This window comes from Arvicola amphibius, chromosome 17, assembly GCF_903992535.2.
Source record: "Arvicola amphibius chromosome 17, mArvAmp1.2, whole genome shotgun sequence".
NCBI classification, from domain to species: Eukaryota; Metazoa; Chordata; class Mammalia; order Rodentia; family Cricetidae; genus Arvicola; species Arvicola amphibius.
Genome location: NC_052063.2, coordinates 1,897,467 through 1,919,632, shown reverse-complemented (window position 1 = coordinate 1,919,632; position 22,166 = coordinate 1,897,467). Strand labels below are relative to the sequence as shown.

The 22,166-nt window shown below is 47.8% G+C and overlaps 1 protein-coding gene across 1 annotated transcript in view; it reads left to right on the top strand.

Annotated features, from left to right (window-relative positions):
* Polr3b (RNA polymerase III subunit B) overlaps positions 1–18,181 on the top strand; it is a 101,572-nt gene extending 83,391 nt beyond the window's left edge. The window contains exons 24-28 of the mRNA XM_038314765.1: positions 5,678–5,781; positions 6,206–6,372; positions 10,001–10,114; positions 12,781–12,954; positions 17,665–18,181. Of these exons, the coding sequence (XP_038170693.1) occupies positions 5,678–5,781; positions 6,206–6,372; positions 10,001–10,114; positions 12,781–12,954; positions 17,665–17,794 (689 nt within the window). The 3' untranslated portion in view covers positions 17,795–18,181. The remainder of the gene's footprint in view (positions 1–5,677; positions 5,782–6,205; positions 6,373–10,000; positions 10,115–12,780; positions 12,955–17,664) is intronic.
* Positions 18,182–22,166: the final 3,985 nt, after the last annotated feature.

The window sequence follows — 22,166 nt, the reverse complement described above, 5'->3', positions numbered from 1 at the left end:
TCCAATTCTGTTTCCAAATAGTGTAGGCTCAACACATTTCATTAAGTTCTTGACACATTTAGCCGTGTGTGTTTTGTAAAGTTCCTATGGTTATTGTTTTACAGTAGCTGCTTCCAGGAGCATTGTAAGGGTTTCAATTAATCAGCCCTTTGTGTGCCTCCGACTATGCAAATTTATCACATCAAACCATTCAACTGCTCATGGGAAAGCTGTGTAAAAACACCATTGTCTTCTAGCGCCTCCTCTCATTTAGAGTGATGTTTTAATAAGAAAGCTAATCAAGTTTTCTTATGCATTATTTATCTGTTAGCATGTAAGGAAGAGCCGAATTGAAGTTACATCAGCCAGGATATGGCAAGTGATGAGATAGATCTGCCGTGATACCTCGGTTTTTGTCCTCCCTGTCTCTCCCCCTTGGCATGATTTAAGGTGGTGGAGAGAAAAAGAAGAGGTAATTCGATAGCTGGAGAAAGGGGAGAAAGGAGCAACCACCTGTGTTAGCCTTCACATTTTGATTTAGAAATTTACATTTCTGAAAGTATTAAGGCCCAGAGACGTGAGCTTATTACAAACTCGAGAGCGTGTAGCTGTGCTTTGGCCTCATTCAGGACTGCGTTCATCAGCAATGAGCAATTTAACACTGGACACTCGTGCCCTGGCCCTGGGTAGCTGGGGGGTGGGGGGGGGCAGAAGGCAGCGTCCGGATGTGCTCTGCGTCACGGAGAACATTGTAGAAGGCTGTTAGTTTCCAGTGTTCACTAGATTAATCTAGGTCCGCTACCTCTGCCTGTCCGGAGTTGTGTCCTTACCTCCTGATAGTGCTTGTCACACAACATGTACTTAGGAATGCTAAGGTGACAACCAGTAGGAAACCATTTGCTTGTCACCCACTTAAGGAAATGTTCAGCACCCTTAGCCAACAGAGAAATGCAAATCAAAACAACTCTGAGATTCCATCTTACACCTGTAAGAATGGCCAAGATCAAAAACACTGATGACAACTTATACTGGAGAGGATGTGGGGTAAAGGGAACACTCCTGCATTGCTGGTGGGAATGCAAGCTGGTACAACCCCTTTGGATGTCAGTGTGGTGATTTCTCAGAAAATTAGGAAACAACCTTTCTCAAGACCCAGTAATATCACTTTTGGATATATACCCAAAGGATGCTCAATCGTGCCACAAGGACATGTGCTCAACTATGTTCATAGAAGCATTGTTTGTCATAGCCAGAACCTGGAAACAACCTAAATGCCCCCACCCCCGAAGAATAGATAAGGAATATGTGGTACATTTATACAATGGAGTACTACACAGCAGAAAAAAATAACGACGTCTTGAAATTTGCAGGAAAATTGATGGAGCTAGAAAACATTATTTTGAGTGAGGTCACCCAGACCCCAAAAGACAATTATCATATGTACTCACTCATAAGTGGCTTTTAGACATAAAGCAAAGAAAAACCAGCCTATAGTTCATAATCCCAGAGAACTTAGATAACAAAGAGGAGCCTAAGAGAGACATACATGGATCTAATGTACATGGGATGTAGAAAAAGACAAGCTCTCCTGAGTAAATTGGGAGCGTAGGGACCATGGGAGAGGTCAGTAGAAGGGGAGGGGAATGGAGAAAAATATATGGCTCATTAAAAACAATAAAAAAAAATAGTGATGTCACCTTGGAAATAGCTCTTGAATTAAATAGATCGTTGGAGTTATCTCCTGCAGTTAGCATCTGCTCTCTTGTCTTAATATGGCTCTAGAATGTTTTTTTCTTTTCTCTCTCTCTCTCTTTTTGTCCATTTGATTGTTTTTGAGATTGGGTCTTGCGGCGTAGCCAGGCTGGCCTTGAATTCAGAATCTCCCTGTTTTCCTAATACCTACATTACTGACATGAGCTACCACACCGATTTTTTTCTGATCTATTAACTTTTAAATTTAAAGTATTATATCACACAGATCCAATCCACTAAATCTAATGTGTCAGTTGCTATTAATATTAGTCATTAAAAACACATTTTAAGAAAACCAAATGATTCATAATGTCAACTGGACTTCGCTGGACAAACCCATTCTTACATGATTTTTGGGTTCTCTGTAAAGCCATAGCGATAAAGATAGCAACTCAGTATAGGAGCCAGACAGGGTGTGCGTCCTCAATTGTAGCTTCCCTGGGCTCTGAGTTCTTTATGCTTGGAATTAGTGTTGGTGCTGATTTAGTAATATTCTCTTGGCAGGGCATCTGCTCTTAACTTTCCCAGCTCCTGTTTTTCTTTATTGACTTGTGTTTGCTAAGAGTCCTGTGATACAGTCTGTGGCCTAATTCCCAGTTGCCCCCATGAGTGCATCAAAGTTCCTGAGCAAAATGTATTTGCATTTTGCTACCAGGAGGCTGTGCTGTAAACAATGGAGTTGAGACAGCAGCATGAGCCGGGGATGGAATTTTATTTTAAAATCCGAAATGCTGTGTAAGCTTTTAAGGTATGAATCAGGAATGGTTTCCCAGCAGCTCCCATTAGCCATGGTGTAGTCAGTCCACCCTCCTTCCAGGGACCCAGGGCGTCAGCACACTGAAGCACACTGCACCTCGTTTGCATTTAAGCCAGTATTCAGGGGAAGTGGCCACAGCTTTGAAAAGTTCCTAGTACTGGCCTGGACTTCATGCCTGTGTTCCTTGGTGCACAGTTTCAATTTTTCACTGAAGGAAAGAAAAGCTACCTTCCCAGTCTGGTGAGGACCTCAGTACTTCTGAACCAGAGAAATCCGGAAGGGAAGAGAAAGGGAGGAAATGTGTTTCTACGAAGGAAAATGTTCTCTGCCCCTGATGGATTCAGTAAAATGCGAACTTTAAAAATCATCTGTCTAATTTGAGATTCAAGATCGTCAAATTCTGTCTAAATATTTTGTTTTAACTTCTAAGCTCATTACGGCCCCTTTGTGTTAACGTGTATTAAAATCTGTCAGCTATGACTGGTCTCACAGCACAGCCAGCGGAGCAGAATAAGTTAATTATTTACTGTGTTGCTAGTGCTCTTCATCTAATGAAATGCACAGCTGTGTTGGATCTGCAGTTGGATGTGTAGCCCCCATTGTTCTGCGAGTCAGCAGAGGGTAGAAGCCGCAGTGATGGAGAGCCCTCGCCTCTCGCTGCTGTTCTGGCTTTCTGTGTCGATTTCATGGGTCTTTTATCATTCACTTTCACACAAAACAAACAACACAGGCTGTCTGCTATGGGAACCGTCTTGGCATATAAAAGGGTTTCAGGACTCGAGTAATTTTAAGTTAGCGAAGATTTAATTTTTGGCTTACAGGTGCCCTTGGTTCAGAGACAGTCAGAGCAGTCCTGCTCCAGGATGGAAAAAAAGCTGTGCGTGTGTGCTTTCTTCCACAAGTGTCAGGAAAAGGCAGATGAGGAGAGGACGTCCCAAAAGGAAGCTCTGCAGTGAAGATTAATCAGACGTGGAGGAAATGATTAGATTCTGGTTTTAGGAAGGAGCATTTCATCTTACAGCATAATGAGGTTGAATTGGCTCAATTAAACACGTCAACTAAAACTGAAGATAAAGGACAAGTCTTCTCCCTTTTTACCTTTCCCAAGTCCTAACCTGCCTGTCATGCTGCCTCAGTCTGGTCTGGGCCACCTGACCCTCCCTCCCACCTTCTCCTGGAGCTTTGGGAGATGAAGGGCAGCTTCTCCCAAGCTGACCCCAGAATCCCTGTGAGTTCTGGTTGACAGGGTACTGCATTTTCCTTTGGATTTGTGTTTAGGGTTGTCCCTGGACTCCCCACTCTCCCCAGCCCTTGTAGGAATGGCCATGTTCGGTACTTTGTGCATTGCTTCGTGGTGATGATGTCACGCTGCCTGGATCTACAGTTGATGTCTTTCAAAGTAGATTTTCCAGTAGCTCTAGGATTTGGTCAGATAATTCCAGTATGGATACGATGTGCTTTTGGAAGGAAGGTAAAAGTCACATGCTCTACTTGACATAAATTTTAGCACACAGCTGCATTTGGGCAAAGCCAGTAGCTGTTCCTGTTGCACAGAAAAGCATTCATGATGCGATAAGACCTTCTCAGCCCAGTCGCTGTCAGAAGAGTTGTCTGCTCCAGAATCCGACTCCCGGAAGCCACTAGAAAGCAGAGTGCAGACCCTAACTCTAGAGACACGGTGGATCCCTTGCCTCCGTCTTCAGCGCTTCACAATACGCAGACCATAAGGGTTTTATTTTAAAGTAGTTTGGGGTTCTGGGGCTGCAGCTTGGTGTTTATCGGGTCTTGGGTTTTAGCTCCAACAGTGCGATAATATTTTTAAAAAAATGTGGTTTTAAAAAAATATGTAGAGTACAAACAGGAATGGAAAAGGTTCGTTTTTTTGTTTTTTGTTTTTTTAGTAGGTCCTGAAATCCAAAGTTTGCACCTCGGAGAAAGGAGGTCTGCGTCTTGCTACAGTCTAAGAGCATTGTCTCCTTACTCAGCACTGCTGTGTGCAGTCGTCCAGTTCTTTTTTTCTTCTTGAATTTTTTTAACTTTATTTTATGTTCACTGGTATTTTGCCTTCATGTATGTCTGTGTATAGACAGGTGTGAGCTGCCATGTGGGTGCTGGGAATCGAACCCACGTGCTCTGGAAGAGCAGTCAGAGCTCTTAACTGCTGAGCCATCCCTCCAGCCCACAAGTCTTCTAGCTCTTGTATAAAGGTGATTGAGCACCTAAGTTCTATCCCTACTCATCTTCCCAGGGAAAACAAATCAGAAGGATTATAAATCTGTTTAGCAGCAAACCTCTGAAAGCCTAGAACCTGCTAAGGGATGCTCAGAGCTGCTGCCTTAGAGAACGGCAGAGGAGTGCGGAGCTGGGGTGGGGGGGTGCCACACTCTGCTCTCATTCCTAGAATTCCGTGTCTAATTCTAGCCTTTTACTCTAAGAATGATTTGGCTCTTACTTTTCTTGTTGGTCTTTACAATTTCAATCAAAGACCACTTTTCTAATGTGCTGTAAGCTATAGGAATTAAAATTCCTTAAGGCAGGTTAAGCTCAGCCAGGGAAGCCCTGGCAAGGTGGACCAGCCAGCCAGCTCTGCAGCCAGCGGGCGCACCTGTTAGCATTTCAGCCGTGCACAAGGATTTCTTTTATTTTTGATGATGCGTTTCTGTTTTATGTGCATTTGGTGTTTTGCCTGCATGTACGGGTGTCAGGTCTGGAAGAGCAGCTAGTGCTCTTAACCAGCACAAGGATTTCTTGCCATGGGTTTTTAAAACCACATTTTTACATATTCAGTCTTACTCAGTCATTCTTTGTTTGGTGCTCAGAGAATTTGGATTCCTGTGGCTTGGGTGCTGAGCCCAGCAGACCACAGCCTAGTTGTCGGGGAGCAGAGAGTGCTGGTAGCCACGCTTCTGGGGTACAAGCAGCCTGGCGCTGTGCTTGGATCTTCACGGCACTCAGGGAAGGTGGGCGAGCAGGCAGACAGCGCCATTGTGTGCTTCTCTGCAAGGCGAGTCATCTTTGAACTGCTGGCTACCAGCGTTGTTGGAAATTGCTTTTGTTGCTCTTGATGGAGACAGTGGGGAGGGCTTTAGAGCAGTGAGAATAGAGACAGCAGCAGGAAGACCCCCATTGAGTACTGTGTTCTTCCCTCCTGCTCATCTGCCTGACGTGCTGTAAAACCCCCGTCCCCAGGTGTTTGTGGCCTGATCGTCCCCCAGGAAGACATGCCATTCTGTGATTCTGGTATCTGTCCCGACATCATAATGAACCCGCACGGCTTCCCATCGAGAATGACGGTCAGTTACTTGTGGGATCTTCAGGGGTGCCTCTCTGAGGGAAAGAAGCAGGCAGGCAGTTGGTTTGGTTACAGTGAGCCATCTGCTAACAGATCAACAGACTCCTAGTCCCTCCTGCTCTCTCCTCTGTGGCCCCACAGAACCCCGTGTGCTAGATGCCTCTTTGAGCAGTCGCTTCCTGTAGCCCGTAATTCTGTCACAGGTCACGTGGCCTTGGCCTCAGTGCTTAGCTCTATACCTGAGTTTCCATATCTGAAAACTAGGAAAACAGTAGGGGAGATTAGTCACCTAGGCCAGGGTTCCCCAACACGGTGCCAGTCAGTGCCAGTGTTAGTCTATCACTCTTGGTCACTGTGGGGATAGGTCAGGAGAACCCCGCGCCACAGGGAGACACTTCACAGTTTGTCCCTTTCTCACCCCGCAGGTGGGAAAGTTAATCGAGCTGCTGGCTGGCAAGGCAGGTGTGTTAGACGGCAGGTTCCACTACGGCACGGCCTTCGGAGGGAGTAAAGTCAAGGATGTGTGTGAAGACCTCGTGCGTCATGGCTATAACTACCTGGGGAAGGACTACGTCACCTCAGGCATCACAGGGTGAGTGTGCTGTTGAACACTAGAAGGAAAGGAGGTAAGAGCCCTGAAAATGCCGTACCTTAAGGTGTGAAAGTCCAAAGCTTCCTTAGTTTTCAGAAACCTAATGCAAGAAAAGCCACGTTTAAGAAGTGGGGCATTGCACTGGGCATGGTGGTGCACACCTTTAACCCCAGTATCTGAAGGCAGAGGCGGGCGGATCTCTAAGTTCGAGGCCAGCCTGTGCTACAGAGAAAGTTCCAGGACAGCCAGGGCTACACAGAGAAACTCTTTCTCAAAAAAAAAAAGAACGAAAGGAAGGAAGGGACGGACGTGGGGGACAGCACTGTGCCAGTGAGGCCGTCACTCTGTCTGGCAGGGTCTGTTAGAGTCTCTGTGCTTTTGTGGAGCCCATTGGCTGCACATATGGTGCGGAGTTTCCCAGACTGCGAGGCCTCCCTGCGTTCATGTGCCGAGCAGCAGAGACTGGGGCCAGTGCTCACACCAGCACGGTTGTGTTCAACCTCTGATGTGTGCCAGGCTTCACAGGGATGGAAGTGAATTAAGCCACAAAGCTGACCATGAGTCTGTTACTGGACATGAAACAGCAGCAGACACAGGTAGTTTCTCAGCAGACCTCAGCGAGCGCTTCATACAGGCTGCTGTTTGGTTGTTTAAGTAGATTCTCCAGTTTGGTTTGACTTTGAGGTCTTTGTTTTTGTTCTATGAACCCCGAGCCTCGTGAATGCTTACCAAGCGCTCCGTGTCTGGTCGCACCCTCTGCCCACTGATTATTCAATTAAAACCATAACTCTCTGTTCGCCAGGCATCACTACTGGGCATGCTCCATGATGCTGGTGTCATCCCCAGCTGGGACACCATGGCAGTCATCAGTACAAACATACATGGCCGTCATCAGTACCAAACATATGTGGTAGTCATCAGTACAAACATACATGGCTGTCATCAGTACCAGACATACATGGCCATCATCAGTACCAGACATGCTCCATGATGCTGGGTCACAGACCCACGAGAGCAGGTTGCTGTGCTAGGTCTACTGCTCAGTCTCCGGAGCCTGACACAGGGCCTGACAGCACAGGTGCCCCAGCAATGCTTGCCGGGTGGACAAACGCTGACAAGAACTAGCTCTCCCCACATAGAGACGAGGGAAAGGTGAAAGGGTAGGTGAGACGTGGAGAGACAGAAGCTGTGCCATCCAGAGAGCGTGGTACAAGGAAAGCACACTTAGTGAGGAAATCCCAAGGCTGGGCAAGACGGTGAAGGGTCTGCCTGTCGTCTCTGATGGACAAAAGTCCCTGCAGTTATTCTGAATGATGGAGTCCTGAAACTCAGACCACACTGCTTGCATGATCAAATCAATTGTGGCGGATAAAGAGATGACTCAGCAGTTAAAAACACTGGCTGCTGCTCCTTGGGACCCAAGTGAGGGATCCTACACCTTCTGGCCTCTGAGGTCAGCACACGTGCACCAAACAGGTACACATGTGCACTGTGAGTGAAAGAGTGAGTAAAATTATATTAAGACCTCTGGGTCATGGTGCTTACGCTGCCCTTGGGTTGTAAGCCACCTGAACAGAGGTGCAGCCCAGCTGAAGCGTGTGTGAGGGCTGCTTAACTGTAATGCTCCAAGAATGCTCCAGAAGTGATGAAAATGCCCCAAATCCATTTCTGCTGAAAATACGGAGTGCTTCTTAAAATGACTTGTCCAGATGGAAACAATGCGTATTTTAATGGTCTGTTTCATTTAAGTATGGTTTAGTTAAATAGGTAGGGATCCATCGGAAAAAAAAAAAAAAAACACAGGCATTGCTAAACCTATCACCTTCATTTCTGTTTAGAAATAATACTGTCCAGAGAGTGTACAAAACCATAGGGCCCATTCAGTGCAGCTTCCTAAATAGAAATGCACGGAAAGATTAGCATGAGCTGCATCCTGTATGCTGTGGACAGCTGTGGTCTGCACTGCTTCCCTGGGCACCCACATGGAGTACCTCATGCCAAAGCTTGAGAAGCCCTGCTGCGCCTGCTCAGAGTTCCCCCAGGACCTGCAAATGGATCCCCCCCTGCTCGCCCAAGTTCCTGATCTTAGCTAGAAGTAGGAATTGCATGTGACTTTACTCTCTGGATGGTGGAATAGCATTGGGTGCCAGAGGTCCATAAATTCTGCCATAAGTTGCCATCGCTGAGAGCCGCAGTCAGTTATTAGAACTAGAAAGACCCTTGGTACAAGAAAACTTGAGTTGGAAAAGTCACGCAGTGTCTGGAACAAAAGCAGGCTCTCTGAGGGCCCTTGCGACCATGCCTTCCTTTCCACTGTGACTTCCTGGGGTCCCATTGTGCTGAAATCCATGACTCATAACCGCAGTAGCCTTTGCTCATGCGCTGGCACGCTGGAATTGGACCAGGCCATCCGGGCCAAAGTTTGAGCTGCTTTTCTGTAGTTTATGGCTCCTTTGCTCTTCCCACATGTCAGCATGCTTTGCTCAAAGGGAACTTGTTTTTTCAGACAGGCCAGTGTGACAGGCAGAGAGAACACTGGGATTGAGTCCTGGTCACACCTCTCTCCAGCTCTTACCTAACCTCCTCAGGCTCACTGGTGGAGACACAGTCCTCCTAGCCTGGCATGCTAGGTTAAACAGCCCTGGAGAGTACTTCCTTCTCTTTGAGGAAGTTAGGAGATTTTTTTAAGGCTTTCATTCCCTGGCTGTTTGCTCCAGACACTGCTTTTTTCTGTCAGAGCACTTACACACCACTTCTTTGGAGACTCTTACTGTGGTTATTCACTAGTGGGATGAGTGTCACAGCATTTATTGGGCGCTAGGTGACAGACTTCTTATGGGAAGACAGACGATAAACAGAGACAATAGTGATGGTTGCACAGAGGGCTGAGTGCGCTCGGGTCAGGTGAGGCACGATGGAGGAGCGTAAGGGAGGAGACCTCCTTTAGGAAGGCTCTCTCCTGTCATCCTAGCACATGGGGGGTGACGTCCAAAGATTGCAAGTTTGATACCAACCTAGGCAATATGGCAAGTTCCTGGCCAGGTTAAGCAATATGGTGAGACCTAGTCTCAAAACAAAACAAAGAAAGAAAAAGGTGTTCAATAAAGTTCATCTAAGGAATGTACTGTTGAGAGGCACATGCATATACCTGGCAACGGATCACTGTTGGCACACGCCTGAGGTCAGTGGTCCTGAGGTAGAAGTTCTAGTATGCTTGGCATGTTAGCCATGTGCAATTTTGGCAACGTGGAATATCAGGGAAAAAAAATCATTGGGGTTTTTAGAGCAGAATGAATGACCTATTGTGGTTTCATTTAGGAGGAATCTCCCTGGATTGCTAGGGTAGACCAGTCGTCTAGAGATGAGAGTAGAAAAGATGTTGTCCTGATGAAATGGGTGGTGATGAAGAAGGCCATCCTGTTGGTAGCTTATCTCTTGGGAGAGCATCATGTACTCATGTAGTAGTATGCATCTGTGGTTTTGGTCCAGCCTTTTCATTCGCTCCTCACACAGTTGTCGTGAGTCTCTGAGAACACAGTAAGGGCCTGCAGCTGCTGAGGCCTGAGAAGACTGTCTCTTGAGTTATCCAAACAATGTTCCGTAAACCCAATGTTGACTTTCCTTTCAGCGAGCCCTTAGAAGCATACATCTATTTTGGACCTGTGTACTATCAGAAACTGAAACACATGGTGCTGGATAAAATGCATGCCCGGGCCCGAGGACCGCGAGCCGTTCTTACCAGGTAAGAGCAGCACTTGGGTGGCAGAAGCAGTCAGAGCTTACACACTTGTCTGTGGAGAATAACAGTCCCAGCAAAACTTCTGTTTCCCTTAAGATATCAGGGTATTAGATGTACTGTTTAGTGACCAAAAGCAACATGGGGAGGAAAGAATTCTTATGCCTTTCAGGTAAGACTTCATCACTGAGAGAAGCCAGGACAAGAATTGAAGGCAGGAGCTTAAGCAGAGACCCTGGAGCAGCTTACCGTTCTGCTCCGCCCCTCATGACTTGCTCAGCCTGGACTCTTACACCGTTCAGGACCGCCTGCCTAGACATGGCACCTCCCACTGTGAGCGCTGCCCTCCCACGCCGCTCATTAATCAAGAAAGTGTCCACCAAGCCTACAGGTCAGTCTTCAGGAGGCAGTTTCTCAATTGAGTCTTTCCTCCCAGAAGACTTTAGCACACGTCATTTTGGCAAAAAAAGAAAGAGAGAGAGAGAGAGAGAGAGAGAGAGAGAGAGAGAGAGAGAGAGAGAGAGAGAGAGAGAGAAAGAAAGAAAACAGACAAAAGGAGCTAGCCAACACAGCTGTCCTTTCCGAGCCCAGCTACAGCCCTCCTCTCCTCATCTGTCCCCGGGATGTCATACTAATATTTACATCTCTGTATAAAGCATCCCAAGTTTTGGAAGCTTCACGGTCTTTAAAAATTCAGTTTCTCTAAAATTCTAGTCTCCCACCTGTAAGCTCCTATAAAACCTAGAAACAAGGTAAATGCTTTCTTACTCCAAGACAAGGATCAGCATAGCCCAGTTAAATCAGCTCAGAGCATGTTGTCGGTGTGATGGTGAATGGCCTCCCGCAGCTGTAGATCTGTTTTCACAGGTTCAACATGCAGAGAAAGGTATGGGGGAAAAAAAGTGTATCCCAAGCCAGCGAGATGCTCCTTAGGTAACGAGGCCTCCAGGTCATATCCTTGTCAGATGATAGTCCCTACTTCACAGAGAGATAGTGAATGTGGACCAGATACCAGGCACGTGACAGATGCTGGTGAATACCTGGTACCCTCATCTTCACAGATCACGCCAGCTAGACGGGAGAAAAATGGGGCAGCTACCATTTGGCTTTGCTCTTTTAAAGCCAAACTCAGTCTTGACCGTAACTTGAGCAGATGCAATGACTATTAAAACCATAGCTGTGTGTGTGCTTCAGGGTGCTGGAAAGGGTCTGGAGAGGTGGCTCAGTGGGTAAGAGCACTTGTTACTCTTGCGGAAGATCTGGGTTCAATTCCCAGCTCTCACATGGTAGTTCACAATCATCCATAACTCCAGTTCCAGGGGATCCCACGCCCTCTTTTGATCTCTGAAGGCACCAGGCACACATGTGGTGCACACACATGCAGGCAAAACATTCGTACATTAAAGAGAGTAATCTTTTTACAATTTTTTAAAGACGAAAAGAGAAGAAGAGCCAAGATTCTCAAGGTAGTTATTGCCTAAGCAGCAGACCCTGGGGTCTCGTGTTGTCCCCTCTGAGTCAGCTGTAAGGTCCCCCACGGCACAGAGCTTGTCTGGAGCCGTTGTCTGTAGGCAGTCATCTCGGGTGAAATGTAAGCGTGGGGTCTGCTCAGGCAGATAACCACCTTCACCTTGTCCAGCGACCTCAGGCGCAGGGAGTGCCTGTCCGTGCTGTGTCTGCCCACGATAAAAATGGGCAAGGCTGTGTTGATGGTGAAGTTTTCCCTGCAGAGTGCTCCTTCAGGCCTTCTAATTAGCGTTCTGTTTGCAGCTTTCTTTTTTCAAATTCTCTACTCTGCACTTGATAACATCCAGCTGGAACAAGCAGCAAGACGAACATTTCAGCCTATGTTGAGAGGCCCTGTATTCACTGTGTCATGGGAGGTGACAGACTGTGCGGCCTGTTCTAGTTTGCAGTCTGCCATTGGGATAAAACACCGACTAGAACCAAGCTGGGTGGAAAGGTTTATTTGGCATAAGGGTTACAGTCACCCCCAGGGGAGCCAAGGCAGGAATGCAGAGAGCACAGACAAACGTTGCTCACTGGGTGCTTCCCACCTGCCCAGGGATGGCACTGTCCACGGCAGGCTGGTGCTCCCACATCAATCAACAATTATTTAAAAAAAAATCTACAGGCCAGTCTGAGGGAAGCAGTTCTTCATTTGCCATTCCCATCCCCCGGTGGGTCTAGGTTCTCAGCAGGTTCACGAAAATGAAGCAGCACCGAGCCCTGCAAGAACTACAGGAGACCCAGGTTCCTTTTCTAAGTAACAGAGAACTGGGGCCTCTCTGGAAATACTCAGACGTTGTTCTCTTATTCAAAGACCTACCATCCTAGCAACAGTGATCGTGATGTAAGAGTGATGAACGCTAACGCCAGTATTGAGGGACTACATAAACAATATATGGTTATATTATGGTGTATCGTATGATAAGGGGACTGTATAAACAATATATTGTTATATTATGGCACATTGTATGATAAGGACTAAGTTACGGTTTTTCTCCCCAGTGGTAGCCCTGCTCTTTTGAGGCTCTTGGGAGACTGGGCAGTTTCAGGTCACTGATGTGGTTTGGCTGCAGGAGAGCCTGCACCAAAGCCTTGCTTTGTTTGGCCTGTGATCCTGCCTCTATTTTCCATGTCTAATGCATGTCTGCTCATTTACCACAAAGGCAGCCCACTGAAGGGCGATCCCGCGATGGCGGCTTGCGTCTTGGAGAAATGGAACGTGACTGTTTAATCGGCTACGGAGCGAGTATGCTTCTGCTGGAGAGGCTGATGATCTCAAGCGATGCCTTTGAGGTTGACGTCTGTGGGCAGTGTGGGCTCCTGGGGTACTCCGGCTGGTGAGTGGGTAGTGACCGCAGCTCCTAGACCACACCCCTGGGCCTCGACCAGACCCAGTACTCCGCGGCCTTTGCCTGTGACCACCTTTGTGCCCCCGCTATTCCTTACATCCCCGAGTGTGTTTGTATGTTGTGTCTTTAATGCTGTATTTATACTGCTGTAGTTTAAGCTCCTAAGTAGAACAGACTTTATCCTAATTTTAGTATTATCATGGGCTAGAGAGATGGCTCGGCACTGGCTGCTCCAGGACCTGGGTTAAGTTCCCAGTGTCCGTATGGCAGCTTGCAACCGTCCATAACAAGAAGTACAACTTAAAAAAATAAAACCAAACTACTCTGGAGAAGTTGTATCAAGATCCATTGTTGGTAACCTCAGACCCCAGAAGCCAAATTACCGCATCTTACTTACAAAAGTGAGAAAGCTAGGACAAAGACCTGGCCTATGTCCGTGCCCCTGACCCATGGTAAGTCCACTTGCTCCATGATGCACAGACAGCGTCTGTCCCGGCCGCTCACCCAGCATGCATTCGGCATCCGCTGCATCAGATGCTGTTTTCTGCATTCCGCCTCCCTGACGCACTCTAGGTTGCAGCTGGTCGGTGCCTAATGAAATATGTACCTGCTAAGTGATCCCTTGCATTGTGGAATTGTCAATAAGTTCATTACATAATTTCTAGTTTTTACTTCCATGTGCTGGTGTCTAGCAGCCATCTTCAGGGGTGGTGATCCCTGGGATGTCTACATTGTATACTGTCGGACCTTCCTTGTTTGTGATCACTCCCCTGCCACCAGAGAACAAAAAGATCTGCTTAGGGGTATCAGGGTCTGCAGCCCTGCAGTCTCCACATCACTGACAGAGCCTGTGGTCCCTCTGATCTATCAGAGGCAAGGTCTCACAGTGTCCAAGATAGACATTTCACAAGTGGAAAATAGCCGCCCTCATCAGCCCTGTTCAGAGCCCCTCATTCTCAGGTGGGAACCCCCTCAGAGAACAGTGTGAAGTTAAGTTAGGTGAGCAGCCACTGCTGGGATTTGAGGTGGGTTTGGCCACCTTTTCCCTGTAGACTTTCCCCAAAGCCTCTTTCCAGACGGTCTCAACCTGCCGCCTCTATAAGCTGCCTCTCTTGGTTAGATCAAGCAGGTCAGGAATCGTCAGAGGGCTGGGCCTGCAAGTTACTTAGAAAGTAAAGGTGCAGCCTGGTGGTGGTGGTGGTGGTGCATGCCTTTAATCCCAACACTCAGGAGGCAGAGGCAGGAGGATCTCCATGAGTTCAAGGCCAGCCTGGCCTACAGAGTGAGCGCCAGGACAGTTGGGACTGCACAGAGAAACCCTGTCTTGGAAAACCAGAAAGAGAGAGAAAAGTAAAGGTGCATGGAGCCTGGTGACCCGAGTTCCATCCACAGGACAACACGGGAAAGGGAAGAGCAGAACCTCTAGACGTGCACTGTGGCATGCACATGCCTGCAGACACACATAGGCACACACAGTCATACACGTGAATGAACGAATGAATGAATGAATAAATGGATGAGTGGATGAACAGTAGGTAAATAGAACAAATGGTGGTGGTTTTTGGGGGGATGTTTTTGTTTTCTGAAGAGCAAGGGAGCTTCTTAGAGCACAGTATATCCTTGCTAGCTTGGTGACACACCTTTTAGCAGATTATTTTATGTTTGCAGCATAGATGAATTGATGAATCTGTTTATGAAGAAATGGTTAATCTGGACACTGATAGAAGTGTCCACTTTTCAGTTCACGGTCTTCCTAAGGTCACAGAGATGCTGATGTTCTTATAAGAATAAGTCCAGTCCTCTCTTCTGTCCTGGGGTGTCCATTTGTCTTCTGAGATGCATGTAGAGCATATTGTGGGCTATATAATGAAAGAACAGAGAGGGGGGAGGGGGAGAGAGAGAGAGAGAGAGAGAGAGAGAGAGAGAGAGAGAGAGAGAGAGAGAGAGAGAGAGAGAGAGAGAGAGCGCACAATAGCATAATAGAATGGGGCCTGGCGCCTGGTTCCCCATGCTCAGATCTCCCAGTCTGGCACAAGAGTTCTCATTTCCTCTTCCTTGTATTTCTTTCCTCCTCTAAAAAGAAAAAGGAAAGAGTAAAGCAGATTCCCAGGGCCCAAGCTCTTCATGCTCGGTGCTTGGGATCCTGACATAAGACTGGACAGACTGCTCTATCTCAGTTAAACCTCTGTCTCCTTTGCTGCCTGGCTTCTGTCTAGTGTCTAGCTCATCTGATTGCAGCCCTGATCATGGGTTCCGTGTGCTGTCCTTTGAAAGCAGCTGATCAGGTTATGTGGTCTGGCCGTCTTTATCTGCAGCTACATAGACCTTAAGACACCCTGTGTCTGATCTGCGTGTCCTTCTTAGACTCTGTTGCCAACAGGAAGGAATCTTAACCCGTCTGTAGTCTGGCTGCCTCTTCATGTGCTGCTCTCCGGCTGAGAGCATAATGTCACTGTCATCTTTCCTGTCATTACCTGGCCTTGTGTCCAGCTGGCGGGAGGGCGCAAGCACAGCCAGGTGGAGGTACTTCCCTCTAATTAGCCTCACAATAGAAGCTGGGTAATTAGGTTCAGTGTCTTGGAGCAGGACCCTGTGGGTGACTTGCACATTAGTAAGACATTGCTATGGGGAGGTTTACAACAAGACGTGTTTCTCAGAAGTCCCCAGAGAGCCCTGTTAAGGTAATTAACTCAGGTAAGATGCAGCACTGGGCATGCACCTCATGTGCCCCCACAGCCTCCTCTTGCTGTCTTCCTCCTAAAATCAGTTTACCTTATTGTTCTTGGTCAGGTTTCTACCTGTGCAAGTAGTTCAGCCATAGAGTAAATTAGCTTACATATGTATGTCCATATATGTATATATGTGTACACACACACATACACACACGTACACAAAACATTGGAATGTTTTGAATGAATATATTCAGAATATTAATTGTGGTTATCTAGGCTATGAACCAGCACATATGGAATTTTAACTAGATTAACTGAAATTGGAGCCACCATATAGTATACAGGATAGGAACACCAGGAAGAAGTTACTCCAGTGTAGTCTGTTTCTCTAATTTAATTAAAGTAGCATGTGAGTATGATTCCTGAATAATTTGGACCCACCCAGGCACACTAAAAGCATACCTTGATCCTAAGGCTTTGAGGAAGTCTTCGGGCTGTCTTTAAGATTCACTGTTTCTCTGCTGTCAGCATCAGGGATGGTGCAGCCTTCTCCACCCGACCCCCGGGAGTTCTGTCCCTCAGGTTGCTGTCACCGTGGAAATGCTCATCCTCGGGACTTGCTCGCTTTTCTAGGTTTAAAACAGGAAAGAGTGTGATGTCACACACTTACCTCAGCACCCACTAGATGGCAAGGGAATTGCTGCCAGTTTGAAGCCAGGTTGCTCTTCGTAGCAGCTTCAATGACACGCCAAGGTTCTGTAGCAAACCCCTGTCAAATAAACTTAGAATTAAATACAGCAGACACAGAGAGAGAAAAAACAAGCAGCTGCATTTTGCTGGCTATAGAAATAGCCCTTGCTCAAAGTTACAAGTCGAGGGCACAGGCGTTCCCGCCTCCCAGAGGTGACTGTGGTCACACTTGAGCAACTGTGTCCTTGGAGCTGAGCATGCTAACTGCCCTTACTCTTTGATTTTTTACTTACTTTTTAAAATCACAAACTCTTTGAAGATTCTGATAATAGAGGAAGATCCAACTATGAACTTTTCAAAAAAAGGCAAGACCTCATGCAGCCTAGGCTGGCCTTGCACTTAACGATCCTCTGCCTCCCAGTACTGAACTTACAGGAGTGTTGGAATGTGCCGCCACATCCAACCAAATACACAGTTTTCCACTGTGCTGTATCCCGAGCATCTCCCATTTCAACAACAGAGTCTATCTGTTGTGTTGACTGTAATGCTCCTCTATAGAAGTCTTAGAATGAGAATCACTGCCCAGTGAGCAGCTTCTGGGGAGGCTCCGGCTCTGTGGTCTTGTTACAACCTCACTGTGGACGCTCTTCTGAGTCTTCTTCAACTGTAAAACCTGGAGGACAGTTCACGTTCTCCCCAAGGGACCTTCTGTAGTCATCGATTAAGACGAGGCCAGAAGAAGACAAAGAATCTGACATGGCGTGGCTAGTGTGCTGCTTGGGACACAGGCTTTAGGGGCCACATGGGAATGCTTTCTTGGGTTTTTGCAGCGGACAGCGTACTCTAAACACCAATAGCCCATTCCTGAGACCACTGATGCTCTCCTGTTTTAAAGGCTTCTTTTCCATCAGACGAGGTGCCTTGGTGGTGGGAACTGAATTGTTTTGGCAAGTGTGTTTCAGAGAACAATATGGCTCAGAGAAGCCCCCAAACACAGGGCATGTTGGTGCAGTCAGCTGGAAATGTCTGACCTTGAGACACCTGGCTCAGTTCCTGATGGTTCCGGATTCTGAGATTCTTTCAAAACGGTTTTAAGCAAATGTTTTCCCTATTGAAGAGAAAGTTCTAGAAGTGTAGTTAAGGGACTTAAGTCACATAATTTTAAATTGTACGGGATTTGTATCATTCTGGGTTTTGCGTCCACAGATGTCCCTTTAACTTTCTGAGCCATCAGAACATGTCTTGACGATGACGGGCTGCTCGGGAGAGGGGTGTAGCGGTACTGTGTGCAGGCCTGTGTTGCCGCCCCTCTGACACATGCTGACTTGGGTTTCAGGTGCCACTACTGCAAGTCATCGTGCCACGTGTCCTCCCTCCGCATCCCGTATGCCTGCAAGCTGCTCTTCCAGGAGCTGCAGTCCATGAACATCATCCCCAGGTTGAAGCTGGCCAAGTACAACGAGTAAAGATGGTGGGGTGACCGCACGAAGCGGAGGATTCCAAATGACGTCTGTGTGTGACCGTTCTGCCTCAGGACAAACTGAGAGGAGAAGGAGCAGCCTTCTGAGTGCCAGAAGCCTGGCTGGACAAACTTGACCAAGAGCTTCCAGTCAGGGGAGATGCCGGCCCCACAGCGTTGTGCTGAGTCACAGGGGCACAAGCTAGAGAGACTGTGAACTACTGTTAATTTTTTTTTACTTTGAGTTAGACTCTTGCGCTGTAGCCCAGGCTGGGTTTGAATTCACCTCGGTCCTCCTGCCTCCATTTCTCACAAGTGCTGGACTTACGGGTATGAGCTTATTTATGTTATTATGTTTTTAAATGCACTGAATAGAAAACCTTCCTCCTCAAAATTTCCACAGCATCTTCTGGTTTCTCATCCGATGTGGAGGAGGTAAAGGACCATTTGAATTGGGACTAGGGTGTTAGCTCCATCAGAGAAGTAGCATTGCGAAAACACAAAGACCCAAGTTCATCCCCAGCAACCCACATAAGAGCTGGACATGCACCTAGCACCCATGTAGAAACCTGATACTGTGGAGGTGGGGTAGGGAGCAGACGGCAGATCCTGAGCTCACTGACCAGCCACACAGCCAATCAGTGCGCTGCAGGTTCAGTGAGACTCTTGTCTCAAGAACTGATGGCGAGTGACTGAGGAAGACCCCGTGTCCACCTCTGGTCCTCCATACACACTCACAGGTGGTTAGATTTGTTGGAAGAAGTGACACGTGGGCTGTCGGCAGCACGGAAGGGCCAGCGGCTACATCCTGCTCTCATGCACTGAGACTTTAATCTTGGTGGAATGTGATCAGTGCCGCCTGCCTTGTAAGAATGTCCCTCCTTAAATTCCACATTGCGGTTATTTTGAACCTCCAAAACACCTGGGTACAATGCGTGGACACCTGGCCATCCCTGTCCCACCCATTCCTACCAGGGTGTTAATTGTCCATTCTCTCAACTCTTGTGCCCTGAAGCCCGATAGATATTTGTACTAAGTATTATTTGTATTTTTTGAAGAAAAAAAAAAGAGTCCTAAGAAGCATTGACTACTGAGTGGTCTGGGCTGTGGTGTTCTCAGCCTGCCACACTGGAAATGTTCCTAAGAATACCAACAGGTAGAACATACCGATAGGATCAAACTGCAGCGTGGAAGAGGCTGCGGAGCCCCAGGGCTTTCTCAGAGCACTGCTCACCCCAGGCTGGGGCAGATGGCCCAAGGGACCATACTGGTCGCTGACCTGAAGTCTGGCCCATTTTGTTCTCCTCACAGTATGGAAGACGTGGGAGTCGGGAGCAGAGGACTCGGGGGGGGGGGGGGGAGTGGGGGGGGCAGCCTTCCTTGAGACACGTGAGCCTCGCGAGGTCAGAGGAGGCACTGCGTCTTTCCTTCTCCAGCACACCTTTCTCCGCACTGATGGCCCTTCTATCTCACTGTACTGAGTTGTGTTCCCTTGTGTTGTATGCTTCCTTGGGACATCACAGGGACTTTTTCCATGGTGACCTTGATTCTGCCAACTCCGTCAAGGTTGAGAACACTGCAGTGCCAGGCCGTCTTGTTACTGAACACTCAGGTCCTTCGGAAGGAACAGGCAGTGTTCTGGGTACTGGCACCAGGACATGTTGCTCAGCAGTCTGTACGTTGGATGGATGCACTGTATTAGGGGTAGGAGGAGCAGGATATGCTTCTTAATGGAAAGAGGTCCCCAGTCTGCGAACAGACCAGTTAACTCAGCGGTGCTGCGGGAACACCCATGCACACTCACCCACCCTTAGAAGCTTGAAGCTTTTCAGGGTGATTGACTAGCTTTACAGCTAAAGAAACTGAGGCAGAGTAGCCAAGTGGCTCTCCAGACCATAACCACCACAAGGGGGTGGCAAGAATTCCAAAGCCTCCGGTCTGTTTGGCTTTATCCATGATTCACCCAAAGTGGTCTTTTTTTTTTTTTTTTTAGAAATTCAGATGCCACTGGGTGTGTCTGTTTCCTGCAGGCAAGCAGTTGTGATCATCTGGAATGCCGTTGCTTGTCTGGTGGAGGAAATTACAGTTCTCCAGATTTGCACCGCTTAGAAGACACTGGATCCCAGTGGAGATGTCAGGAAAAGGAGAGCGGTTGGCTCGTTCCAAAACTAGCCAAGAGCACACCTGAAAACTGCAAAGACAGCAAGAGCTGGGGCGTGGCTCGGGGGTGGATCACTTGCCTAGCACCCGGTTCTGCTCCCCGCACTTACATCAAAAGGCCACAGTTCATTAATCTTAATGCAGGTGTATTATTTTTAAGGTTACTCCAAGCCCCTTTATTTAAAAGCTACCAATTAAATCCTATTTTTAGTAAGGATGGCTAATTTCTTACAGGCCACCCTGAAGCCATTTATCTCTGAAGGCTTTTAATAGGTTTGGAGTGGCACGGGGATGAGGTTGAAGTCTCACCAAGACCTTGATGTTGCCTCAGCAGAGTGAAAGAGCTGTACAGACAGAATCTCGGGTGTCGCCAAGGCACCCGACTGGACAGGCTGGCATCCCAGCGGGGAGAAAGCCTGCTGAGCGACTCGGGGGCCTCACCGTCCCCTGGGTCCGTCAGCTCAGGCTGCTGTGGCACAATATCACAGGTAGGTGGCCGAGATGACGGATTATTGTCCTAGTTGTCCACAGGCTCCTGTCTGCAAACCCCTTGGTGAGCCCTCAGGTGGCTTTTCCTTGGTGCATGCTCAAAGCACCGCTTGGGCACTGCTTGTCAGGACACCAGTCCCGCCGGGGTAGTGTAGCACTCGTCCGGGGTCACTGTGGTTCTTTAAAGGGGCCCTGAATGTCCCGTGCTGACAGCCTCAGCATAGGGATCCTGAGGAAACTGCTCAGACCTTTCTTTGTACCTCTCAGGACATAGGTGGAAATGTGGGAAATACCTGTTCAGACCCAGTCAGCAAAACAGGAGTTCACTCCTAGATGTGCACGTGTGTGCGTGCGTGCGTGTGGGGGGGGGGTGTGTATGTGAGTGTATGGGTAAGAAAATCTGTGTGTGGAGTGTGGCTGAGTGTGTGTGTGTGGCTAGAGTGTATGTGCATGCATGTATGTGACTGTGAGTGTGGTCAGTGATCCCAGCAGCATTGCCATAGCCCCTGGTTACCTACTAACAACACTATGAAGTACAGATTACTTAATATGGTAGAACACCATATTATGAAAATGTATTGATACTGCATTAATATTATCAGTCACCTCAAAGACTAATTCCTGGGAAAGTCCCTAAAGATTCTGTATTTCATTGGTTCTTTATGGCCTTTGGTAGCACAGGGAGAGAGTTCTCATGTAGCTCAGTCAGACCTCAAGTCATCCTGACTTCTGCTCATCCTCAGTGCCAGGCTTGCAGTACACTACCATGCCTGGTTTATGTGGCGCTGAGGAGCCAGCCAGGGCTCCATGCAAGCCAGGCAAGCAGACTGCCAACTGAGCTACACCCCCAGGCTCTTTAGGGTCTTCTTAAGTTTAAAATTAGGTAGAATTTGATTTATGAAATGAAATGTGCCATTACAGCAGTTCTCTGTGCAGTGATGGCTGAACGGGGAGTGCTTCTAAGGTCTTGTTGACATGTGTTGTTTTTGTTTCGGGAGGGGTGTGTGTGTGTGTGTGTGTGTGATTCCTTTAGTTATGTGTTCAGGGGCTGGAGAAATGGATCAGCAGTTAAGATTCTCAGCACCCACATTGGGAGACTCACAACCACCTGTAACTGCAGCTCCAAAAGATTCGGTGCCCTCTTGACCTCTGTGAGCACTGCACTGATGTGTACATAAACAAACACATGAAATGGGGTTTTTTTAAAAAAATACATAATTCTTGCATTGGGTTTATGTTATTCTTTAATACTTCTTTTAAAGCTGCCAAGTAACTAAGCAGTTAAGGATACAGGTTCAGCCTCATGGCTAGGTGATCTCAAATTGTCTTTGCTCCGTGAGTTTTCCCATCTTCAGAATGCAGGGATAATAGTACCTCCCTGGGGCTCTTTTTAAGATTATATGTGACAGTGTGCCTGGTCCAAAACAGAGGCTGACACAGGTCTGCTCTTGTTTCCATGGGAACAGCAAGCTTTCTGTCACACCCAGAGCAGGACATTCTGTCCCAGGGAGCTTCGTCAGACCAGAACAGATCCCACAGAGAATGAAGCTCACCGGGTGACGAGTCCCGAGGCCCCGGGCTCCCCAGTTCAGGCAGCAGTGGCAGGACAGCACAGGCAAGCCCAGGCTCTGTGGAAGGGGGACCAAATGCAGAAGCTGTGCGGTTTCCAGAAACGGTATCTGGACAAGTCGGCCGGCTTCACAGCCGTGATGAGAAATGACAGCGACAGA